Source organism: Aspergillus karnatakaensis (assembly GCF_047715665.1).
Source record: "Aspergillus karnatakaensis strain CBS 102800 unplaced genomic scaffold BJY04scaffold_10, whole genome shotgun sequence".
In the NCBI taxonomy this organism is placed as follows: Eukaryota; Fungi; Ascomycota; class Eurotiomycetes; order Eurotiales; family Aspergillaceae; genus Aspergillus; species Aspergillus karnatakaensis.
In genome coordinates, this window is record NW_027395722.1 from 136,198 (window position 1) to 160,863 (window position 24,666).

The following is a 24,666-nucleotide window of genomic DNA, read 5'->3' on the forward strand; positions in this document are numbered from 1 at the left end:
AAATTATTACCCCATGGTGATCCATCCAGGCTTGGCTCCGGGTCTGGCCGGCCATTGGACTGCAAGCTGGCGTGTGAGACGGTCTACTGAGACATCAACCCGGTCTATCATTATTATTCCAAGCTAACTCGGCAGTGGTTACTGGTAACCAGGGAGCCGATACGGGAGTCGCGGCTGGAAGCGAATGAGAGGCACGCGAACAGTACGAATAAAGTAGCAGTGGCGACTGGGCGCTCGCTGACCCAGGGTTGGCATGGTACTGTGGTGCAGAGCTAGCTCACTGGTCGAGGTCGCCATGGTGCAACCTTCCACAGTGCAGTGTGACCTTTTGGGCCAGTTCTCCGTGTTCACCAGCCACTAGCTCTGAACAGGGGCACCACTGCGACGATGATTAATATCTACCTGCATGCTGGTTCGATGGCGCGGCTGGCTAATCCTCAGACCAGTCCAGTGCAGGAACACCGACAAGCCCAGGTAATCTCGTTTAGGGAGTACAGTACATAAGCAGAAGCTGTGTGCTTGTTAAGACTCGTAGTTATGGAGTCGATGGGCTGACTCTCATGAGAATGGAGAGGCGGGGAGTTTTCTCTCGGAGGGAAAGAATTAAGAAAGAAATTAGAATACATAATAATATGGGGCCCCGTGACTCTCGAGTCTCCAGTCTCCAGTCTCCAGTTCCAAGACTCCAACACGACTCGAAATGCGGGAGGATCCGACTCACCCCGGATTTCTCTGCCTGAAGTTTGAACTCAATCAACAGAGCATCTGACAGAGGTCTTTCATCTCCAGCTGATGATTTGTCTGTTGCCGTTCGTCCCGGGTTCAATGCTATCTGTGCCAAGCTGACTCAACCCATACCATGCCACACCTGCAGCTACTGATCCCTGTCAAAGAGCCACACTAATAGCCACTTTGAAAACAATCCGGCCAACAATTGTCCTACAAAACAGTCACCGTGGTACCAGACACTCTTCAAACTATGTACGATTTTGTCACAACCACCTACAATAGCTAAGGAGGGCAACGAACGATTCCCCCACTGGGATTGAAGACAAGAAAGACATGGAATGAATTGAAAGGTCAGATTCAGAAGGGAAAGTGAACTGAAGATTAGAGGAACATCACACAGTGATAAGAGGAATGAAGGGTATCCAAGAAGCGAATTTCGATGCCTGCAAAGATGGCAAGACAAAAAGCAAAGCACGTGCCCGTCGTATGGAACAGAACTGCTGAGCCTGCTGGAAGAAAAGGCCCTGCGATCAGAAATTAGGGTGAAGTTAGACAAATGAAATGACCGCCAAGGTAAAATGTGGGAGACCTGCGCAACAAGCCTAAGAGAATGTCCAAGTAAAAGAGAAAGTGTGACGAATGTAGTGAAAAGTAAAGGGTGAAAAGAAACGGGGCAGATAAAGAAAGACAATTAATCGCATAGTCGAAGATCGCTGGCAGACGAAGAGGAGCAAGAGTAAATAAAGATGCAAGAATCATAGATACTGCGGCACCTAGCGTTTCTGCTCGATGCCACCCATGATATCGCTTTATTCCAATGCGATTGTTATACAAACAAAACACACGAAGAAACCTTTCATGCTTCAGTGGCGTTAGACTTTTTACGCTGGAACAGGCTGCGAGTTCGAGATTTGCTGCGTTGCTTCTTTTCTGGGGTATTTGCTTGTCGGCCACGAGACCGCGTATTGCGGTCATCATCTGACATGTATTTTTCTTTGTAAATCCTTCGCAGGCACGAGTCAGTATCAAACAACAGACGCACAGGTCGACCTGGCATTGAACTTACCAGCTATTTCCGACCATGCTCATTCCCTTAGCTTCTGCCTCACGGTAGAACTTCGCCGCCTTCTTCATATCCTTCTTACAGCCAACGCCCTGAGCGTAGCAGTAACCTGCCTCGGCGAGAGCATCAACATCTCCCCATTGGCCTGCCGTCTCAAAGCAGCGTAGAGCGAGCTTCTTATCCTGCTCAATTCCCCATCCGTTCAGATGGCTCACACCAAGCTCATAGACACTCAGGGCAAACTGAGCCCGGTAGGTCTTTTGAATTTCACGTGACTTGGCCGACACCGACGGATCAGACTCGCCAGACAACTCTAGCCCGACAGAATCCATCGCCTTGCGCAACCAACGCACGCCCTCCTGTTGATTTGGTCGCATGCCCCAGCCATGCCGACAGGCCAAAGCGTACAGTAGCATACCAACAGGGTGATCTTGTTTTGCCGCAATGCGTAAATGGTAAGTAGACTCATTCAGTGATCCTTTTTCATGCAGTTCAATTCCCTTGGCGACATGCTCCTCTGCAGATATGATCGAGGATGCCACGGGAACCTTCGCTGTTTGCGGACGTAGAGTGGAGGCAGAGCCCGCAGATGAGGTTGTTTCAGAGACATCGTCATTCCTAGTGGTTTCCGAGCTAGGTCGAAGCGAAGCACGGTCGGGCTCGGGCTTCTCGGGCGACGATGTGTAATGTTGAGATGAAGCAGAGACCACCGGCGTCAGCATTTTATCATCCGATGCTAATGGTTCGTTGATCGATTGTGCCTTTTGAGGACCGGGCGATTCTTGACGAGATGGTGAAGGGGATGGAGTTCTCGCAGATGCCTGTGGCTCAGCTGTTTTCGGCCGCTGTTCAGGGCTCTCAAATAGCGGTTCTTGCCATTCAAAATGGGGTGTTTGCAAGCCAGAGAAAATCACGGAATCTCTAGGCACTCCGCGCCCACGTGGGAGTGCGAACTTTGCGTAAACGTACGATGATACCGCAGATGAGGGCTCGTCATTTGGTGTAGCAGACAAATCCGACGGCCCTGGTACGACAATTGGGCCAGGTCTATTGCTGCGGTTCATGGTACCCTGCACGTTGGCGGATGGCGGTTCTGAAACCCCGAGCCCGATGGGTGCAGAGAGGCTGGTGCTAGATCTGCTCAGAGGGCGTGAGAAATTGAACGACGGGCGTGGAAGATGACTGGAGTTTGAAGCTTCGGAGCTGATAGATGGTGATCGCGGGTGAGAGCGCGCCATAGAAGCCATCGGAGAATGGGGCATAGACATAGCGCTACTTGAAGACAATTTGCGCTGGTTAGAAAAGGTTGAACCGGCGTTGGAGCTGCTATAATCATCGTCCGAGCTTTCTGTTTGGGGTACACGAGAGCTGCTCCCTGGGCGCGACAACGGCGAGGCAGGAGGAGCCAGACTGCGAGGAATGTTTAAGCGCGAAGCAACTGAATCAGTTGACGAACTATTGGACTGCCCAGGAACCGCAAATACAGGTGGAGCCGCAGCATAGAATCGGCGTGGTCCTTCTGATGAAGCACGTACTCTGCTGTCCTCCTCTGGAGATTCGGCGCGGACTGCATCAAACCTGAAGCCCTCGTCGGCGACAACTGGAGATTCGTTCTTCGGCGTCGCATCTTCATCTTCCAGGTAATTGCTTTCACTAGCGGAGCGGGACACGCCGCTCAAACGAGGATGCTGAGATTGGGGGCGAAAGCGAGGTTCTTCAGGCTCCGGTCGAGCCTTGTGTGTCGGCTGTCTCGCAAGTCCTCCACCACCTCCAGCACCTCCACCATGTAAAGAGTCACCAGATGACTGAGACCGAAAGTAGCCGGGTCGAGGTTGGGACAAGGAGCGTGCGACACTGGCTGGAGGCAAACGGCTCATGCGACGGTCCCTCCGCGCCGAGTCTTCCAACTGGCGGGCCAGAAACCGACCTTGAGCTGCAAAGGCATCGAGCGGAGACAGCGCTGGGGGTATTTCACCATCAAAATGCGCGATGCGCGGCGAAGCGGCACCGCTCCGGACGGTGTCTTGGGAAGGCGAACGGGTACCGAAATGGGGCCGGTAGGCCATGGTGACACCAGACTCCTCCGCGGACAATTCTTGTAGACTTTCGGGGCGGGAACTTTGTACAGATATAGCGACCAATTAATTCATTCGGCCAGGGTCGTGTCCTGTAGGCGATTTAGCTGGCGCGCATCGAGAACGGCTATCACCGGTCGCGCTAGTGTATGTCGTGAGGTAATTGAGAGTGATGTCTCGTTGCGACGGCGGTTTCGAGAGCAGAAAGGGGGGGTTGGAATGAAGCAACAAGAGCGACGAGATGTCACAGAGGGCGGAACTACTGGAAGGAGTGACAGCCCCGAGATGCAAATGGAGAAAATAGTTGGTCAACAACGTTGGTCAACGAGCCAGGTTTGTGTAGTCAAGTCGAAGTGGTTGTAGTAAGGAGTGACAAGGCAGCAGAGCCAGTGTTATGAGTATGTACAGGACAGCGTGAAAGTGTCAATTAGATAAGAGAGGAGATCTGGGCCAGCATTGCGCAACGCCAGTGAAGAGCAACGGTTGGGAGGTAGAGAGAGGAGAGATTCATTCAGCAGCCGCCATGTTGATTGTTTTCAGACAGCGAGAGAAGGATGATGGAAGCAGAATGGAAATTTTGTCAGTGACCAGTGACCACTGACGATGAGACGATCGCCAAACTGACGGGCGGGCAACTCTGACGACGAAGACTGAGGGGCGGACGGGATTGAGTGTGGAGGAGCGTATCACTGCGTATAGTATTGGTATTTACATGAAATTTAACGGCAGCTAGGACCACCAAAGCCAGAATTGAAATGGTATATACACATACAGTACACTACCTATACTAGTACGGTACATCCTCACGTCCCTGTCACTCGACTCACTCCTGAAGGTTGAAGGAGTGGCCGAGGTCTCAGTCAGGGGCTGATTTAATATAGAAGCAAATAAATCGAGTAGCAATAGTAAAGATTCATGACGTACTATTGATGTTTCAGGCCCCATAGCCGTCAGGGTTCAGTGACAATTTGACATCTGCTCAAGGCTCAAGCGCACCACCCCTTTTGCTTCCTTTTGTTGACGAGGTGATACTCTGGAGTTGAGAGGAGCCCTACTCCAGAAAACCAACCATTCGACCCGGCTGAGTCTTCGAAATCTAGACTGAATGATAGACATGACTCTACCACTCAAATCGCCAGGACACGCAGAACCGGCGAGTGTGAAACTGTCAAACCAGGGGCGCTCCGAACTTGGTTCGGTCCTAAAGTCCTCGACGGTGGAGAAGATGCTCCTCGCCGTGCTCGCTATTTTTATTCTTCAGATGGACTCCCCTTAATAGACACTGGCTCACTGACACAAGTAACAGCGTGAATGAACACCGAAGAGAAAGAGCACTTGTGCCACCTTCTCACCGAGTACAATTGCAATTGCAATTCAACAAGACCTTTGGCGGGTAAACGGTCTTTCCTCCGATCTCACCTTGTTCGCGATGTGGATGATCATTTGTTATTGGGATAATCTCCTCTTTACCCAATGAGCCTTAGAGGTTGGACGCCATACCAAGAGCTACTCCACCATTGCTTGTGGAACAATGTCTCAGTCAAGATTATTATTCGAGTAGAGTGACAATGGGAAACACCCCGTTGTTAGGCACGATGACGGTCTCTACGAAGAGGTCAAAATCGATTTCGCTTCCGAGTTCCTATATATACGTAGTGTACGTCAAGGACAACGTACTCAAAGTAAGTTATTTCTAAAAATACATAGTATATCCTGCCAGGTTTAGCGGGCATGCTTAAATCTTGACAGAAGACAAGAAGAATTGATTCCCGTAGATCCCCCAAAGCCAACTATTCCTTTTCTAGAGAGCAGAGATGCTTAGATTAGATCGGCAAATTACTATGGATCTTCTTTATCAATCCAAGAGGCCTTCACCGGTCAACCTTTTCCCACCCAGTCTCACTGCTATTACCGCTGGCATTCTCACCAGGAGTCGCATAGCTAGTTCGCAGGCCTAACATCCAGCCAACAAGGCCAGGGGGTGTCCATTGGCCAATCCAATGATATGTCCGCGCCCCTCGGCCTGCATATCTGACAGGCTTCTTTGCGGCTCGTTTTCCGAATATATTCTTCGATGTCGGCTCCAGAGCATCGAGCACCGCGTTATGTAGAGCCCTGGCGGGTGATCCTCGCACCATGCCAGGCCCGGCTGATGCTACAGGCCGCTGTTCAATGCTGTTGAGGTATTGGGGTCCATACAGAGCACGCTGTTGGACACTCCATGTGAGAACTTCAGTTCCCGCAATGTGGCTATTCGGGGCTCGGTATTGCGGTCCAAGGTCAATATTCCCAAGCTTCAGCTCCACCAGATCAACGTTATTATGATGTAAGAGGCTTAGTTCTCTTCGGAGAGATGTCGCAAAGCCTGAGAGCGCGCCTGCAGTGGCCACTTCCGGCCCAGCAAAAGGCGCTGAGAGCGATGATGATATCGAAGGGTATACGAGTATAATAGTACTGTTGGTGTGGCGGCGTGTGAGTAGCGGTAAGAAAAGCTGAGCTGTTAATATAGGCGAAAGAAGACGTGTATTAATGGTATCAACCCAAGAGGATGGCGGAATTGTAGCAACTGGGCCGGCCACAAAGTTCGGCGAAGGCACTAGTATTAGTCCGCTCAACTGGCAGATGTGTGGCGAAACTCCAGGCATTGGAGAATGCGGTTGAGTAATCATGGTTTGGATCTCGTTCAACGATGAGTGCACCTCGGAGGGCGATGAAGGCAACTAAAGACATGAGCATGCGTTCAAGGAGATTCGTAGCCATGCGACCCACCGTTGTCAAATCGAGCCACAGAGGCCTTAGGTCGGGTCGGTTTTCGGCACGGACAAGATGTTCTTCCTCTGCAGACGACACGGTGATGTATACAATGTATCCCCGGCGGTCCAGATCGGCGGCTATCGCTCGAGTCATCGGTTCATGCGGTGACCCAGCAACAACTGTAGAAGTCAGACCCAGCTTGAAGGCGAGCAGCGAGATAAGAATTTCGCTTCGTACCAATGATTTCTTTTCGACCACCGTTGGCAGCTCTCCGCGCCTTCCGTCGCTTCGACTTTAGTGTCTTACTGCCGAAGTACAACACACTGGTCGTCCCCACGAATGCTAAGATAGCGGCGCTCCATGCTCGATTTCGGATAACCCAACTGTGCACGCGATCATAAAACGTTTGCGACTGTGGAGTAAATTGCCGTATTGTTGGCGATGGCCGAACGCTGGACGGAAGCCATGATTGATGTGAGAGCGTGTCCCGAACCACATCCGCAGCGTGGTCAACATGTCGGTCAATCGCATCGGCGACCTGCAGCGAATATCTCCTTACGTCATGAGGAATAGAAGCAAGCTAGTGATGAGGATAGCAACTCGTTAGAACCGAGCCTTGATGGGCGAAAGATACGATGAAGAAACTTACATAGTCGAAGAAAAACTGATCGTCACTAGTCATTTCGATCAACCACAGTCGTCGGTTAGGTAGTTGTTTGGTGAACAAATCTCTCAAACTCTGATAAGATGAAAGAAAGGATGCCGATAAGCAGCCAACTATCACATGACCACATGCTCTCGGGGAGTAAAGCAGGTATAGACTTACATTGGACCTTGTGGTTGATTTTTAGGATATACTACCGTCTCGAACTGGATAAACATATCTACGGACGTTATTTGCTGATTTCACAGGTGTAGACGGTGTCGTTGTTATGTAAGTTAACTTGGACAGGAGTTAACAATTAAGCCCATCTATATATTTCGGTTGTCGAGCCTTCGCATCAGCGAACCATGTAGGTGTCCTTCATCGACATACTCACAATAGAAAAGCAGACCTGACATAGCTTAACCCATACCAGGTACTACCTACTACCTAAGTTTGCATTTACAGAGTGAGCTATGCATGAACATCTGCAGGAAAGATATCTGTAGCTGATGCCTCAGGCCAAAACATTCCACGTGAGCAGCGGCAATCGCATGCTTATTGATGCCTGGAATCATTAATAATTCTCGCCATCCAACGAAGAAAATTATCAGAATACCTGACCTTACTTCGCGCTTTCTAGTAGCTTCTCTTGGGTGCATTGGACTAGCTTACGCCTGGTGCCCCTGTTCGACATCTATTGATGGACGCGGCTTCCCATAAGTTATGATATGCTGAGCTAGTCTCGGAAGTGAGACGTAGGAGTCCTCTACATCTCCTAGCCTGCTATGATCAGTGCATTCAGTGAGCTTTCCGACAAAAGCGTTGCTAGTATACTGCGATCCTGCAAGCGTCACTATGCGCGAGCTAGACCCTCTTGTTGGTGAGTACCAACATGACAGGCATCGGCCGAGAGAATCGGAGGCCCTCTTAATTCTCCGCAAGATAGCTTCACTGGTGAAACCGATAATGCGTCGACGGTCCTGGAGAGTTGGGACACTCTGCGAGTTCTACCCGCATCAGCGGAATTTACTTGGTCTTAATGTCAACGGTGGCCAAAAGATATGTTTGCGCCTGCGATATCCTTCGGACCAAAACCAGTTTCTGCCAATTGACCAGGTATTGGATACTATGTTACATGAGTAAGTGATCTCGAGCATGTTTTACTGTACTCTTGCTAACCGGTACAGACTGTGCCACAATGTACACGGGCCACACAACCAGCAGTTTCATGCGCTTTGGAACCAGCTACGCGACGAACACGCGGAGTTGTCTATTAAAGGCTACACGGGGGAAGGGTTCTTGTCTCATGGTAGACGATTGGGTGGACAGAAAGTACCTATTGATGAGGCCCGCAGGCAGGCCCGAGCTGCTGCAGAGCGAAGGCAGACCCTGTACGCCGGATCAGGACAGAAAGTTGGTGGAACGGGTCCATCTCGGGGAGCTGCCATGCGACGTGCTATAGCCGACGCGGCTCAACGGCGCATAGATGTGACGACTGGCTGTGCCTCTGGCGCAAACAACTCCAATGAACTGGCTGAAGAAGCCTCGAGGAATGGCTTCCGGACGAAAGCTGAAGAAGATGACGCTAATGAACAAGCCATCATGCAAGCCTACATTGATCTCATTGAAGAGGAGGAAAGAGAGAAATACGGTCCATCGTATATTCCTCCTAGCCAGGAGAATCCAGCAGGACCGCGAACAAACCTTTCCCCACCACCCGTACCCGAACACACCAGGCCGAGCGTGTTGGTTCAGCAAGAGAATGAAGTCGATCTTACGGTAGACGACAGTAATTATGCTAAGTCGTGGTCTTGCCCTACATGCACGCTTGTCAACCCGTCAAACTTCTTGTGTTGTGATGCCTGTGCATCAGAACGTCCTCGCCCGGTCAATTCTCGATCCGTTTCCGGACCACCATCCACAGCAAACCCAACAACTACGGCGGTGACACAGAGTAAGAACAAGGGCACTATAAACCGAACAGTTGGGCAACGGTCGTTTAAGAATCGAAGAACTGCTGTTGAGTCTCTCTCCAGCCTCGAAAAAAATGCTCAGAAACGGCCATTAGGTTGGCTCTGCACTTCTTGTGGTGCTTTTATGGAGACAGAGTGGTGGACTTGCTCCGGCTGTGGAACCATGAAGCAAGTTTCTTGATTCCGACAACGGTATCCGGAGCTCTAGGCTTTTGAGTCATCTTTTCTGTTCCGCTCTAGCGTTTGGGGTTGAGGTTTTCATGACTTACGATTCTATCCCTTCAACGCCATAAAGCCTTGACACTACGAAATATGAAACAATAATCACATTTATCTAGACCATACACCTCGCGTTGAAACAGGCTCAATATAAACTATTCGTATAAAGTTCAATATCATGAAGCTGCAGTACAGCCTCCAAACCTTCAAATCATCGAACTATACTCCTGCTTACGTAAACTAGATTAAGCGACCTAAAAGCTTCCCTCCAAAATTTCTTTCTTCCCAATCTCGATTCTCCTCCCGATTCTGCATCTCTCACCACAACAAACCTTGATCAGGGCTCAAACAAATGCCGTTCAGCTTCGATTTCTTCGACCCGCCTCTGATTAACAAGTAGCTAGGTATGCAATTCCCTAGCCCCCCCTCGAAGACACCATCAACCCGCCCCATCAAACCAAGCTTTCTAAAGCTCCCCGGCGCAAGTCAAACCTCGAAACACCTACATGATGAGAACATTGCTTCAAGAACCGGTATTTTTAGGAAGAGCCGGAAGAGGTATGACGGGAAACCCTTAAGATACTAGGGCCCCGTCGTCGGTGCTTATAATGGTTCTGCTGAGTGGTGTTTTGGGCCTTTGAATTGCGCTTGGGATTCTCTTCATTTTTCTCGTCTCTTGCTCCATGGGCATGGGAGGAGGAGGGAAGCGCGAAATGCTTAGTGGTGTGGCGTGGCTTGAGTCCTTCAAGCTCTACAATTCTCTGAATGAGTGTCACGGTGTGGAGATTTTGGTTGCTGGAGTGCTAATTGTGCTTCTTAGGTCATTGTCCTCGCTGCGAGTTGGTGATTGGTGTCGTAGATCCAACCCGGGTGGAAACCATCAGCAGTAGTTGAATGAATTTGATTGTTTTCTCAGAACTACCATCTGCTGCAGAGTACTAGAGAGTAAACATGAATCGTGCACATATTCTCATTAACTCCAGGATATATAACTTTTCTGTATCCCCCAGACTTAAAAACAAATCTGAATAAAAACGCCACACATGCATTATACGAGATCCCGTCAATGTACAGTAAAGTTCCCACCTCAAGCGATGCTGGAGAAGACGCGCTTCTTGCCAGTTCCCGTCGACCGCTCCTGCTCCTCCCACGCTTCTTCATCAATGTAATCCTTTGTGCCCTGCGCCTTGATCTGCTGACCGACGAACTGCAATGCAGAAAGGTTGAAGCCCATTTCGTCCTTCTGGCGCGTGAGAACCCGGCGGAGGGAAGACCGAATACTGTTAAGCATGGGCCGCATCATCTTGCTGGCGACAATCTGGCGGTGGTGTGTCTTCAGCATGAAGAAGAGGACACGGCAGGTAAGAGGGACGTTCCACTCCCTGCTAGCCCAGATATTAAGGAAGGTGAATAGGGAAGGAACTTTCGAGAAGGGGAGCACAAGGAGAGCGTCCTGAAGGGCAGCGGCTGGAATCTTTTGCACGACGTTCAAGAGGTATTGCTCGGCGGAGACGTTGTTCAGGGCTAGGTAGAGCGGATTGCGGGCGGGAGGCGCAGCATTTGGTTGTTTGGCCTTGACGGCGCGCCACTCGCGCATGATCTCTAGATCTTCCATTCCAAGATCTAGTGCTTCCATAATCTTCTCTCCGGCCATGAGGGTGTCGGTTGTTTGTTTGCCGGCTTCGACAGCTTCGGCTTTTTCGCCGTCTGCGCCTTCTTCTTCCTCAAGAGAGGCGGCGAGGTTGCTGTCGTACAACTCTTCGAGTTCCTTTTCGCGCTCTTCTTCAAGGAACAGCGGTTCGTCTGTCTGTTCCCAAGTACGGATGCTTTTGTCGTGACTGGCGGTGACGATGAAATCTCCGGAATGGTTGATTGCCAATGCCCAGATCTCGCCGTGGTGGCCTGCAAGCTTCTGGATGTGCTCGAATTTGTCGCCGTCCCAGTACTTAATGACGCGGTCCTTACTGACACTAAAGAAGTTGTGGCCGTTGCCCTCTTTGTTGTTGGGCACGAAGGCTACTGCCATGATACTGTCTTCGTGAGCGAGGAAGGATTTGTGGCAATCACCAAAGTCTAGACCCCATATACGGACGGTCTTGTCAGCTGAGCAGGTGACAATCAGCTTGCTGTCCCACGAGATGTCCATGTTCAAAACAGGAAGCTTGTGGCCGTAGAGGTTCAGGAACAGCTTCAAGGAGTCGGTGAAGAACACCTTAACAGTGTTATCTAAAAGTGAGACTGCTAGGAGGCGGGCGTCGGGCGAGAAGCGGACACTAAGAATGTCATCTGAGACCTTTAGGGTCCTTGAATGGATCAACTTCAGCCGAGGAGTCGTCCTCTTAGTACCCGGAATCTCTTCTTGCACAACCTGGAAGTTCCAGAACTTCGCAGACTTGTCTGCGCTACCGCTGACTAGGGACTTGCCATCAGGATGTACCTGCATAGACCAAACAGGCCCCTCGTGTGCTTTAATGGTATCCAGAAGAGTAGATGATGCGATATCAAAGACTTCTAGCTCACCATCCTTGTTGCCAACGACGACGATCTTGTCACCAGGGAGGAAGGCAGAACAAAGGGCGTAACCGCACTCCAATGTTCGTAGACAGTTTTGTGTTCGGACATTCCAGATCTTGAGACTCCCGTTGGAAGCAGACGCCAGCATTCGATCATCAGAGCTCAGGGCAACTGATCGAATATCGGTGCGATGGCCTGGAATATCCACAGCCAAAGTCCGGTTGTAGTCTAATTCATCATCGTCCTTTGTTTTCTTATTCGCGGTGGCGACACTGTAGGCTTCCAATTGGTTGTTTGTTGTGGCTGCTAACAGCTGGATTTTGCCGCTTGATTTCGTCCTGATCCAATCGACGGACCTGACTTTCCCGCCTGTTCGGACAATGATGTGCGAGACGAAGACCTCGGTGACTGGTGCTGCAGACACGTCCTCCTCCGCTTTATCATCATCAGCCTTCTCAACGGCGTCACTTTCAGCTGCACGCTGGGATTCCTTTTCCTTTCTCCTCTTCCGCTTTCGCGCGAGACTCTTCTGAACCTCCGTTCCTGAGCGGATGCGCCAGATTTCGACCGCCTTCTCTGAGCCGTGCAATGCAACATAGTCAGCGCGAGGGTGGAAGCTGATTCCAGTTGTTCGATCTTTGCCGTTACGGTAAAAAGATCCTCTGTCGGTGAGAATCTTGCGGTCCTCTGAGCCGGATTTCTCTTTAGAGATCTCAATCATGGCGCTCTCGTCAATCGACCAGGCTTTCAGCTCGCCATCGTTTCCTCCAGTTATGCAACCGCTCTGATCCGGAGCCAGACCTAAGCTCCAGCATTCTCCGTTTGACTGTGCAACATGCGTTTCAATACAGTGCTGAGATGCTAAATCCCACACCTTGATCAAGGAGTCTTTTCCAGTGGTAATCAGGAAACCGGCATGGTCGTTCAATCCGGCTTCGTTCAGCAACTCGGGGGGAGGAATGAGGAACTTGAGAGAAGTGACTTGATCCGTATGCCCGCGTAGCTTGAATAAACCGACTTCAGTAATCAGGTCCCAGAGAATGATGTCAGTATCTCTTGAGCCACTTGCAAGGCGAACGCCGGCGCTGTCAAAAGCAAGTTGTGTAATCGCGGATTTGTGGCCGTTGAAAGATATGATCACCGTTTCAGTTCGCGAATCCCATAAACGGATGCTGCCATCGTCGTAACTATAACGGAATAATCTTATTAGCGCAACCCAAAGTTCATACTTCCTGGTAGGCCTACCCGACGGCGAAAATATCCTCATCAGTCTTGCTGTGGGTAATAACGGTGACTTGCGCCCTGCACGAGGAATCTTTCCATCTGCCGAGCAGGTCACCTTTTTTGATATCCCAGCACAAAACCTCCTCGCCAGCGCCTACCACAGCACGCCCCGCGCCTGTTTGACGTGCGACCCCGGTGATCGCATCGTCTCGGGCCCAGATCGCATTTGACGATGCGGAAGTAACGAGACCGAATGTCTTCGAGTGCTCGAATTTTCTAAGGTGTCAGAAGTCAGCAATGATTCGCATTGAATTGGTGAAGATATAGTGCTTGAAAACTCACAAATAAGACTTCACCATCGTGTATTGGCGTACTCTAGAAAAAAAAATCAAGAGACCGACCGCTATCGATAGACGCAGAAAAGCGACGATAAAAATATTACGGCAGACGACAGCGGCCAGCACTGCTTGTTCCCCACCGCCTTGAATGCCCCCCGGTAGCTGGACCAACCACCAACAAACGTCACTCTATCTATTAGGCAGAAGAGAGGAAGAGGATCTCAGAACATCAAAATCAATTATCTTTGGCTGACTGTCACAATGCTCTTACTGGATTATGAAAATGTCCTTATCAAGTCGCTCCTCACGGAGCGATTCTCTGGGTATCTACCTCTCCCCCGCGTTTACTCCCTCAGTATACACCCCATGTGCCTGAGCTGACAGCTTGCTGCTTTCAGCGCCCCGCCGGTCTCCGTTGACCAGATTGTGTCCGATTTTGACGGCGTGACGTTTCATCTATCCACCCCGGAGACGAAAACGAAGATCCTTATCTCTATCAATGTGAAATGTTTCCGAGAACTTGTTCAGTATGGTGCCCAGCAGGTCCTGGAAAGAGAATATGGTCCCTACATTGTCGCTCCCGAGCCGGGCTACGACTTCTCCGTTGTGATTGACTTGGAGAACCTCCCCGAAGACCAAACGGCGCGTGAGGATCTGATTATGCGACTAGCCCTGCTAAAGCGCAACGCAATGGCTGCCCCGTTCGAGAAGGCATTTGACGAGTTCGCCCAACTTGCAGAGGAGGCTTCACGATACACCACGGAGTCGGCTCCCGCAGGGATTGCGGAGGGTGGAGAAGTTATGACAATCCATTATCGAGAGGAGGAGGCAATTTATATCAAGGCCAGCCATGACCGAGTGACTGTCATCTTCAGCACAGTCTTCCGAGAGGAAACAGACCGTATCTTTGGCAAGGTCTTCTTGCAAGAGTTTGTCGATGCTCGGCGACGTGTGTTGACGCTGCAGAATGCGCCTCAGGTCCTTTTCCGAAACGACCCTCCTCTAGAACTGGCAGGTTTACCCGGTCTTCAGGACGCTGGCGACGGAAAGATCAGTTATATCACATTTGGTATGGTAGCATAATACCTGTTAAGAGCTCGAGACACTGACTTGAACAGTCCTATTCCCCCGCCACCTGACACCGCAGCGACGCCACGAAAACATTTCTCACATCCAGACCTTCCGTGACTATTTCCACTACCACATCAAAGCATCCAAGGTAAGAATTGCGGTGGATTTCGGATAGAATAAGAAAGTCCGCTAACCAAGATTAAGGCATACATCCACACCAGAATGCGGAAGAGGACTGCTGATTTTCTTCAAGGTACGTGTCGATTGCTAAACAGACGGTGTGTCTCAACTAACCAATAATAGTCCTCAACCGGGCGAGACCCGAGAACGAAGAGCGGGAAAGGAAGACTGCGAGCGGACGTACTTTCAGAGTTCAGGGATAGAGGAGACACTCTGCAGATATGGTCTTTGTTTGTTTGTACATTGCAGCCTGAAGCACAGAACATAAGGCATTCTGACATGACCGCTTCTAAGACCTGTAGGCCACAGTGCAGTAGCAACCGACGGGAAGTGTATCTGTACTACCCTTAGGGAGGCTCGCGAGTCAGTTGCGATAGAAGGACGACCAGACTGACAGGGAAGTCAAGAGCATTCTGTAGTACAACATGAACTGAAGAACTCCTTAGCTTGCTCTGTTGAAACTTGACAGAGCACCCGTAGCTTCATGCTTTTTCCAGAAGCGCCTAGCTTTGGCCAATTCCCCATGGGAAGTTGGGGATAACCTACCCGTGTCCACGGAGCCGGGGTCTGCTTTATTCACGCATCCTTCAACCGGCGTCTCCCGGTTCTTTGTTCTTGACTCTTGGGCTCCACTGTCGAGATCAGCTTTCCTTCGGGGTGTGCTCTCATCTTCACTCTTCAAGAGGTCTTATCGTCTTCCGCCATCCGAGAACTAAGGTGGTTCCGGATTTTCCCCGAGATAGTAGCTCGACTGGCCAGTGAGCATGGCAGTCCATGCGTGACAGTCTGCTGAATCACAAAGGAACATGGCCGCTAAACCTTGAGCTGCATACATGAGGAGCACAAAGAAGGGGATGGCTCACCGAATAAGGGGTTTCAGCTGGCAAAAGCAAAGTAGGTCTGGGTTCTCGGCGCTCGCCCTTCAGCTGGTCGCTGTTGGCATTTATTATTGCTGTACTAATTTCTCAACAGCTCACTTCCGGCAGATTGGCAACTCAACGATCTCGGCGCCTCTCGATGAATGGTTCGAGATCAGCATCTGACTACCTGACTCAGGCCTCCTTGGATACCGATGGCAGCAAGCAGGCGTTTCAATTGGACGTTTCGTCCCAGCACAGTGGTTCAGCGTCGCACGGTTGCCGCAGCGCTACGCTTCTCTCTTGCGATACGACAGCACTCGGCCGTTGTCCATGTTTTGCGTTCAGAATAATACACCCCCGCTATCGTCGCTCGTTAGCTCGGAAGATGGCATTCCTGGGGGTCCATTGCGCAAGGATCCCTGGAGTTCGGATTATTCCGCCAACTTGGGGCCTGTTTGGGAGAATCTCGACTCATGATGCAGAATCCAGGCTGACGCTGGCTGCTGAGGCCGCTGCATGATTGCTTTTGCGACACCTTATCCCCTCATTAATACCCGAAGGATACAGAAGATACTATCCATTTTGATTGTGGCTGAAGTCACGCTCTGTACCGGGTGCCGCATCTAGATGGTCCATGATTTGTTTGCGCAGAGGGGTAATAGCACTACAAACAACCAGTCATGGAGCTGGATTTGATACTGATCTGTTAGGAATGCGAATACCCTGTTCCCCTTGGTTTTCGAAGCCGCTAGATTGACGTTGGTCCCCAAGGTCCCATGGTACGGATACTGGAAATGTGGTTGCGGCCGTGAACCATGACATGACTTCCACCAACCTTGACGGATCAGATGGAACCTTTTTGCTTTTACATTTTTTTTATTAAGCCCTTTCCAGACCCACGGTTCTGGGAGACTAGATTGCGGGAATTCGCGCGCTGATCTCTATTCTAAATCCACACTTAAATCACAACAGCTGTCTTCAGAGATCAGTTAGCTGGGGCTGGTACGGAAAAGTACAAAAGTACCCAGGGACTGACAGGAGGTGAACCTTGCATATTACCTTTTCGCTCATCGATTGAGCCGTTATCACTCGGTCATTCTGTGTCGGACCTCCTACCGAGCCCTAGTTATACATATCGTGTCGAAGTATAAAGTCAGCCTGAATAGAAGTCGTCACCTTCTACTTGTTCCTCGACGAGAGCTGCGTCCTCACGCCAAATTCTTCTTCATGCACCTCTAACGGCAACTCCTAGAATTGTGTGACAGACCGATAACTCCTTCGTGCGACGTTACTCAGCCCCTACGCGGACCGCTGAGTGAAGGCCAAAAAACCTTGCACTTCCGCTAGGGCCCATTATACACGGCTAGGGCACAGTAGATCCGTTCTCGCGCCATTCTTTTAAAGGAAAGAAAACTCTCGAATCATGCCAGGTAGAAGCGGCTCTGCCTACGGCCAGCGGCTCTGCAAGTCCTCTACCACAGATTGGATGCAATGTCTGCCCCCAGAGATAGCGCTACAGATATTGTCTTACCTTTCCTTCGAAGACCTTCTTGCTTTTGGCGCCACAAGTCGACTGAACAACGAATACCATATCGTTAGTCTGAAGCGTCTAAGGCTCGGTGTCTTCGAGAAACGAGTGCACTCAATCATATCTCTGCTCCAGGCCGGATGGGCTACCCCCGATCAACCCAGCAGTGCTTGGGGAGAAAACATGGGCGAGCGGAACTATACAGTCTCCGTTGTGCAACAACAGTATAAGTCAAAAAAGCAAGGGCAAGCGCGCGAGCAATCCACTTCAACAACCGACTCGAAGAAGCGTACCCCCCGGCCGCGCGAGAGACCCCAATCTCAAGAACAAATGGTCAGGCTACAGAACCAGGTTCTCACCAGATTACTTCGTCGATATGGCCCTTCGCTCAGGAATCTCGAATTCATGGCTTACGATCTCAACCTTGAGGGCGCAACTGCGCTAGGGACAAGGTGCCAACATACTCTCCTTCACCTTGCACTACGCTTCGAACATCCGCACATCCGAGACGGGCTAATGAGGCCGAGCACATGGCTACATCCGGCACCCGGGAATGAAGCATGGAATTTACTTATTGGGCTTGGGCGGCACAAAGATACAGGGCTTCGCAGCCTTGACACCTTGATTTTGGAGCGGGCGGGCATCACATCGTGGCAATTGATGATGCTTGTGAAGAAGAACCCCGACTTAAGAACGCTGAAACTAAGAACATGTCGAGGCGCCCGGCCAGAGTTTCTATATTGGCTCGGAGGAATAAAGAATGACTTTGAGGAAGAGTATGCGATACAGTTACGGGAGTCGGCTCCTGGTGCGAAACTCGAAACTTTCTGGCTAGAGCATTGTCACCGGCTACTTGAACATCCTGTGGAAGAAAATGACAGCCTGACGAGTGAGACCTATGACTGTGGCTTTGAATGGGTCAGGGGCTTGAAGAAACTACGGGTGAGTTTGCTGCATCCTAGGATAACATCCATGGGGCTAGTACTTACTCAAAGTAGTCACTATCGTTCAGCGAAAGCGCACACATTTCGTCAGAGTTCCTCGACAGAGCAAACAAAACGATATGGAAAATCCCCGAACTCATACTGCCATACTTTCTCAACGAAACCAGCAGTGTTATCGCAGTGGACCCCAAGTGGAAGTGACCTTCGATTAAGGAATAGTGATTATATATGTGGACGGCCATCCTATTGAGCGACCTAGATAACTTATGAGCTATAGCATAATATATTGATCGAACTGAAGTATCAGAACAAACGCATGCTTGGCCAGGCCTAAGGCCAAAATCTTGAGATTGGCCACTGCCACTGTTCTCTCTAGGTACCTGTCATCAATAAGAATTAGTGGTTGCGATCTGATAAATGTTTATTCATTCCATAGTTCTTTTCTTTGTTGGGCTGTTCATATCCATAGCTAGGCTCTTAAAGATGTGTATTTAACTCTTCTAAAGCTCTCAAAGTATTCGCTTTACCCATCTATGAATACGTATACATATGTTATGCTAGTTCTCTAGATGGATTTCACTGTTGCTTTCCTAGAGCTCGCCGCCACTAAGTTAAGTTTGTCTTCGTCCTCTAGATTAGCAACCGATGTGAAATTGCAACTCGGGTAGCGTTTTGATATCTTGAAATCCCTGTCTCCTGTATATCTATCTCACTGCAGAATTCTGGTGGCTAGCTGATCTTTCGGCACAAGCAACATACTTTTATCACCAGCGCTTACTGCACCTACACTTGTGCTATAGAACTATACAATAGGACACAGCGGGATTAGTCTATTTACTGCACTGCTATCTAGATAAGGAGCAAGAAAAGACCACATGCAGAGGTGCTTTGAACCCAAAACAGCTGTTCATGACCTTTATGGCAGTTTCACTCTGATAATCCATGGGTCCCGGCACCTTCAGAACCCGCGCAGTTATGTTTCTGAGTGAGCAAAATATCACAGGCTGAAGATAAAAGAACCAAGATGATAGAGCCTCGACTCTGAACCTGTTTTGCCCCTCATCATCTAGAGGAACACTTGCTGGAGGAAGGACTCATGGTGTCCAATGTTCCTGCCACTGTTTCTCATCCTGCTCCAGCCTGAGAGCACCTCAGCAAGTCAACCACACAGCATTGTCCACACCAATTTTGCTGGATACCGCTGTTCTTTTCAGACACTGCTCGCTAAACACCAGCTTTTACCAAGGGTGATTTCCTGTCTGAACTTGCCAGTTCGTCCGGTCAGGATGGGTACCACTCACAGATCCGCCTCCCACATCTGGGACCTGGCCCTCCGCAAGCTGTTCCCCAAGCGTGGGTCTCTGTCAAGAGAAACCGATTCACATTCGAGCTGGGGTAACCTCGATGCTTCTGCGATTGACGACCATACCGATGGATTCTACAAATATTCTCAAGAAGTCCTTGAAAAAGAAAGGCTGCGGTCGTCCAACAGCACCACCGGTTCGTACGAGTCTGCGGTAAGCTGATTATAACAAGATCATGAAATGGGGTGTATGGCTAACAAGTCAGCTCATGGCTCCTACTGGACTCCCCCAGATCCCTTATACCGTCAGTTCGCCCGATTGGAATATTTTCTCGCCTGGCGTCAAAGCCCTGAGCGAGACTAATGACGACAGCATCTGCGAGTGGCTCAGCAGTGTGTTGGGTGTTTGGTCGAGGGTGTACAGCATTTCAAAGGTGGCTGTGATGGCTTTCATGCACTATGGTGTTGATGTAAGTGAACAGCCAAGATGCTCTAGTTCAGTGCTGATGATCTGACTTTTGTCTTATAGTTGCACAATACGCCAGACAGCATCCTTGCGCACATCAAGCGCGCTGAGAAGCTAGTAACATCCAACTCTATTACAGACCTTGTCGATAACACAGAGAGCATGTATTACGCCCTATATGCTGCGTTGATTATGGAGCTTGCTGCAGCCGACCTATGCGCCTCTTTCACCTTGGAGATTCGTCGTATGGTCGTCAACAGAGGCTTTGTCCTCCCAGAGCCTGGCCAATTATGCAAAATTCTCTTTCTCTGCAAGCAGACCCTGGATGATCCTTCCGTGTGTGTTGACCTCAACTCCGAGCTCGTCCAGCAGCATCAGAAGGAATATATCCGATGCGGAGTAGCAAAAGTCCCTATCGCAGGGTTCGTCCTGGATGACCTTGTTGGGTACCGTCAATATGCGCTCACCCTCATCAACGACGAGAACTCTGAGTTTTGCCAGAGATGGAACAGAGAATCTGTGCTGTATGAGATGCCACCGGATGAGGTGCTCGCGCTTCAGTCGGAAAAATATCTCGCTTTCATGCCTAAGTCGACAATCCAGCGGGTGGCTCCAGCGCTCAACCTCCCCTTTATCGACATTGATACTGTCCACCCGGATATCCGCGAGCGCGATCACATCTTAGACAATCGTCAAGCCACCTTGGCAAAGCTGGAAGGTAAATGCATTGGCGAAGTCCGTTGTCAAGATACTCGACGTCGTCTGATCAACCTTGTCCGCGAGAGGAAATGTATATGTCGTGCAGTCTGCATCTGCGCAACAGAATGTACCGAAAATATTGAGCGTTACTGCCCCTGCGCTGAGCGCATGCTGAGTCTCATGGTCGCCAAACGTCGAAACAGTATCGGCCCGCTTCCTTTCGGTTCCCGATGCAGTGCACTTGCCAAAGCGATATTTCAGGGTGTAGCCTCCATTCGACTTGACGCGGATGACAAGGAGATTGCTGCGGAACTGGATCGTGCTACCATGATATTTGCCGAGGAGATACGAAAGCAGCGGTCTGCTAGTATTATCAGAGCCGGCACAACTGCTGCATAGAACAAAGCGTTCTGAAAAGGCTGACTGAGTGTCGGGAGATAATTAGGGAGGACTCGAGTAAGTTGGCAGTAGTACGAAGTGGGAGTGGATGTGTTTTCCGAGGGAAACCGTCATCGGCCGTTAACTAGCGCTTTGGATGTTACGCAGAAAGCATCTACGATCGAATGTCCATATTTACGGATATGACCACGGTTTCGTATAATTGAGGTCTTTTGTACTCTTGTAGGCCTTTTGAGGATTCTTCTACCCCTTGAAAACCCCTCTCTACGACCGGGAGATGTAGAGATCATGGAAGCGCGGAGAACGGCCCGTGTACAAGTGAGCACAGGCTGACAAGAGACGCGAACAAGCCAACTGTAGTCTCCAATCTACAGAGTATAAACCAGCCTATTAACTAGAGTTCGTAATCAGATATTTGAAGGCCCGCCCCTTATAAACACCGACTCAACAGAGGTGAGGATGGGGTAAAACAGCCGTCATCCGTCATCGTTCTTCCTACAAAAGCCGCCCTCCTCCCGCTTAACTCTACCGTCGAGATCTTCCGGATAAAGAATCAACCTCCCACTCTTCCCACTCCAAGTTAGCTCACCCTTGCTACACAGTATTGCGGAGAGTGCGTCGCTTCGGGCAAGAAGGAGATCACGATCTCACTCACAATCAGCAGTTGATAGCCTTTGCTTGCGGGCATGGTGCTTAGGATTTCTGGGACTCCCTCCGCAGTTTCGTCCTGGGCCTCTCCGTCATCGTCGTCGCCGCTTCAACGCACATCAGCCTCATCATCTCCGTTGGCGCTCCACCGAAAGTGGATCTGGGGTCCTGAGAAGACCCTGGTGCGCCGCTACCATCGCGCCGTCTGGCCTTCTTACGGAATCACCACCCCCGTTCCAGATCGCTGCCCGCAGTTCCCAATACTCAAATCGCCCTACTGCTTCCAGACAGGCTACGCGCTGTGCGCGAAGCGGCGCTCTCGGCCATTTCCCCCACCATTCCTCTCTCCGCCGTCCTCCTCCTTCTCAGATCCCCTGACGACACACTACCATAGCCAGGATAAGAGATTATCCGTCAAGGGCGAGCTTATACGGGGACTCAATAATGGCGATGATGCTGTGCTGGTTACGGAGAACTTCCTGGGGGTGAACGACGGGGTAGGAGCGTGGGCGACGAAACCGCGAGGTCATGCCGCGTATGTTACATTCTTGCTTTTTGTTTTCTGCTCGCGCATCAGCTGACAAAGGTGCAGGCTATGGTCCAGGCTCATCTTACATTTCTGGTGTCTAGAAGTTGAGCGGTTATCTAACCCAGATTCCACGGTAGACCCGGTCGAGTACCTCCAGCGAGCCTACGAACAAACGACTCAAGCTACAACAGCTCCTAGTGAGTGGTTCGGAACGACGACATCGGTGACGGCACTCCTGCATAAGACGGTAGACGGCAACGGAGCCGAGAAACCACTTTTGTACGTGACCAACATCGGAGACTGCAAGGTTCTAGTCATACGGCCGAGCGAGGATAAGGTCCTTTTTAGGACCGTGGAGCAATGGCACTGGTTTGACTGCCCTATGCAACTAGGAACAAATAGCGTGGATACACCACGGAACAACGCAGTACTCTCGCTGGTCAACCTGGAAGAAGGCGACATTGTTCTTGCGCTGTCTGACGGTGTCCTCGATAATCTCTGGGAGCATGAGGTTCTCTCGATCACGATGGAAGGCCTGAAGAAATGGGACCATGGACGGTGGGATGATAAGGAGCTTGAGTGGGCTCCACCGGCTGTTCTTGCGGAGGAAAAGATGGTCTATTTGGCGAGGGAGATACTCAAAGCTGCGCTGGCAGTAGCTCAAGACCCGTTTGCCGAGAGTCCTTATATGGAGAAGGCAGTTGAAGAAGGCCTCGCTATTCAGGGCGGTAAGCAATCGCAGTACCTTGCCTCCTGTTCTTGAACTAACCATGTCTACAGGGAAAATGGACGATATCAGTGTGGTTGTCGGGACCTGCAAAAGAAGACAGGGCAAAGCAGAACCGGACGCTCAAGTCTCATTGTCTGATGATCAACCGGTTGCTGCCTGACCGTCAGCATCAGCCCTACTTTACTGAAACGACGTATGAATCTTTAACCTGATGTGACACGAACTCAAGACATTGCATGTGGTTGGTAGGTGGAGCTGGACATATTAATCTAGCACGGATGGGAGGTACGGCTGGGCTGGCACTTGCATATAGGCAAAATAATAATTGCTACGGAGCTTTAGACTAAGAATCACAATCCAGAAGTTCTCTACCTCCCATAAGCAAGAGGCCTTCAAGCTTCCAACGTTCCTCGCTCATTGTAAATGATTGTATACTTACGCACGGGCCTAATGCATCCTTGATATCGGCGAGCTCCTCCACCGCTCGGCAGAAAAAGAAGGAAGACAAAAAATTTCCGACCAAGTCCGCAAGCTCGAGACGACAAGTCAACAAAAGAACCAAAATTTGCCAAAATGAGAGCCAAACGCTCGAAGAAGTATCGCAAGCTTATGCACCAGTATGAGCTAGCATTCGGTTTCCGTGAACCGTACCAGGTCCTCGGTATGATTTGATCCTCTCCAACGCTCTGCGACGTCACACGCGATCGAACAAAATGAGAAATACAGCTAACATTTCGGCTGCGCAGTTGATTCAAACCTACTTCGCGCGGTGCAATCGTTCAAAATGGACCTGATACCTGCCCTCGAGCGGACGTTACAGGGTCAAGTCAAGCCTTGTATGTCCATGTTCTTACTCTGCGTCCCTCTTCATTGATCTTTGATGAAAAGAAAAAGCAAATAAACTGACGGTCCTCAGTGTTAACGAAATGCTCCCTCGCCTCGATAATGGCTAACCAGCCCACCAACCCCCGTACAAACAACACCGTCCGCCCAGACTTCCTCCCCCCGCCCACAACCCTCCCCCTCCGCCACTGCTCGCACAACGCAGACTCCACCCCCATCGAGGAAGAAGAGTGCCTCCTCTCCCTTCTATCCCCTCTCGCCGACGTGAAGAAGAACAAGGAACACTACATCCTCGCGACGTCAGACCCACCGGCGCCGAAAGCACAACCGCAAGATGTAGGGAAGAAGCGCAAGCGGGGCGACGATGAGGCATTCCAGAAACTATTGCGCGCGCAAGGACTGAGGCGGAATGCGAGGTCGATACCCGGTGTGCCGATTGTTTATGTGAAGCGGTCGGTCATGATTCTCGAGCCTATGAGTGCGCCGTCGGAGGGGATTAGGGAGGGCGTCGAGCAGGATAAGTTTCGAGTTGGGCTGAATCAGAATGCGGGGAAGAGTGCGGCTGGTGGTGGGGAGAGAAAGAAGAAGGATATGAAGAAGGTGAAGGAGCCAAATCCGTTAAGTGTGAAGAAGTCGACGAAGAAGAAGGTGGCGGAGAAGGATGAAGAGAAGAGGCAGAAGAGAAGTGGTGATTTTGAAAGAGATGATGGTGCTGAGAAGGTGGATGGAGATAGGGATGCGGCGCCCAAAGCGAAGAGACGGCGGAGGCATGGCAAGGGTGCTAGGTTGGGTGATTCTGGCGAAAACGGCGGCGAACCTGTGGCTGCAGCTTCAGTCGATGGGGAGGACGACTAGCAAGTCCATGAAAAGAACCTTTTGTTTGATTATTCGGTACGGCGTTGGTTGGGCAAAGCAGAATCCTGTATAGCTG

The 24,666-nt window shown here is 50.5% G+C and overlaps 7 protein-coding genes across 7 annotated transcripts; 4 read left to right on the top strand and 3 right to left on the bottom strand.

The window, feature by feature from the left end:
* Positions 1–1,105: 1,105 nt before the first annotated feature.
* Positions 1,106–4,116, bottom strand: BJY04DRAFT_7257 (uncharacterized protein). Its single transcript, XM_073720946.1, has 2 exons — positions 1,796–4,116; positions 1,106–1,733 (listed from the first exon to the last, which is right to left on the bottom strand). Exons 1-2 carry the CDS (start codon positions 3,856–3,858, stop codon positions 1,586–1,588), a joined length of 2,211 nt encoding a protein of 736 aa, XP_073574179.1. The 5' UTR covers positions 3,859–4,116; the 3' UTR covers positions 1,106–1,585.
* Positions 4,117–5,479: 1,363 nt separating this feature from the next.
* On the bottom strand, positions 5,480–7,758 carry BJY04DRAFT_182326 (DUF1776 domain-containing protein). The gene is made up of 4 exons (XM_073710317.1): positions 7,271–7,758; positions 6,859–7,201; positions 6,637–6,800; positions 5,480–6,587 (listed from the first exon to the last, which is right to left on the bottom strand). Exons 1-4 carry the CDS (start codon positions 7,301–7,303, stop codon positions 5,739–5,741), a joined length of 1,389 nt encoding a protein of 462 aa, XP_073574180.1. The 5' UTR covers positions 7,304–7,758; the 3' UTR covers positions 5,480–5,738.
* A 102-nt stretch (positions 7,759–7,860) lies between these two features.
* On the top strand, positions 7,861–9,604 carry BJY04DRAFT_182328 (metalloendopeptidase WSS1). The gene is made up of 2 exons (XM_073710318.1): positions 7,861–8,406; positions 8,455–9,604. The coding sequence occupies exons 1-2, from the start codon at positions 8,123–8,125 to the stop codon at positions 9,419–9,421; spliced, it is 1,251 nt and encodes a 416-aa protein (XP_073574181.1). The 5' UTR covers positions 7,861–8,122; the 3' UTR covers positions 9,422–9,604.
* Positions 9,605–10,464: 860 nt separating this feature from the next.
* BJY04DRAFT_7352 (snoRNA-binding rRNA-processing protein DIP2) lies at positions 10,465–13,561 on the bottom strand. Its single transcript, XM_073720967.1, has 3 exons — positions 13,540–13,561; positions 13,219–13,473; positions 10,465–13,160 (listed from the first exon to the last, which is right to left on the bottom strand). Exons 1-3 carry the CDS (start codon positions 13,554–13,556, stop codon positions 10,547–10,549), a joined length of 2,886 nt encoding a protein of 961 aa, XP_073574182.1. The 5' UTR covers positions 13,557–13,561; the 3' UTR covers positions 10,465–10,546.
* A 163-nt stretch (positions 13,562–13,724) lies between these two features.
* On the top strand, positions 13,725–14,930 carry BJY04DRAFT_182332 (actin-related protein 2/3 complex subunit 2). Its single transcript, XM_073710319.1, has 3 exons — positions 13,725–13,858; positions 13,934–14,859; positions 14,910–14,930. The coding sequence occupies exons 1-2, from the start codon at positions 13,797–13,799 to the stop codon at positions 14,616–14,618; spliced, it is 747 nt and encodes a 248-aa protein (XP_073574183.1). The 5' UTR covers positions 13,725–13,796; the 3' UTR covers positions 14,619–14,859; positions 14,910–14,930.
* A 1,953-nt stretch (positions 14,931–16,883) lies between these two features.
* On the top strand, positions 16,884–18,407 carry BJY04DRAFT_182339 (F-box protein). Its single transcript, XM_073710320.1, has 2 exons — positions 16,884–18,116; positions 18,173–18,407. The coding sequence occupies exons 1-2, from the start codon at positions 17,070–17,072 to the stop codon at positions 18,317–18,319; spliced, it is 1,194 nt and encodes a 397-aa protein (XP_073574184.1). The 5' UTR covers positions 16,884–17,069; the 3' UTR covers positions 18,320–18,407.
* Positions 18,408–19,404: 997 nt separating this feature from the next.
* BJY04DRAFT_205864 (uncharacterized protein) lies at positions 19,405–24,590 on the top strand (the record flags this gene model as incomplete). Its single annotated transcript, XM_073713642.1, has 9 exons — positions 19,405–19,635; positions 19,688–19,891; positions 19,951–20,945; positions 21,683–22,168; positions 22,226–22,903; positions 22,943–22,960; positions 23,471–23,553; positions 23,639–23,728; positions 23,809–24,590. The coding sequence occupies 9 exons, from the start codon at positions 19,405–19,407 to the stop codon at positions 24,588–24,590; spliced, it is 3,567 nt and encodes a 1,188-aa protein (XP_073574185.1).
* Positions 24,591–24,666: the final 76 nt, after the last annotated feature.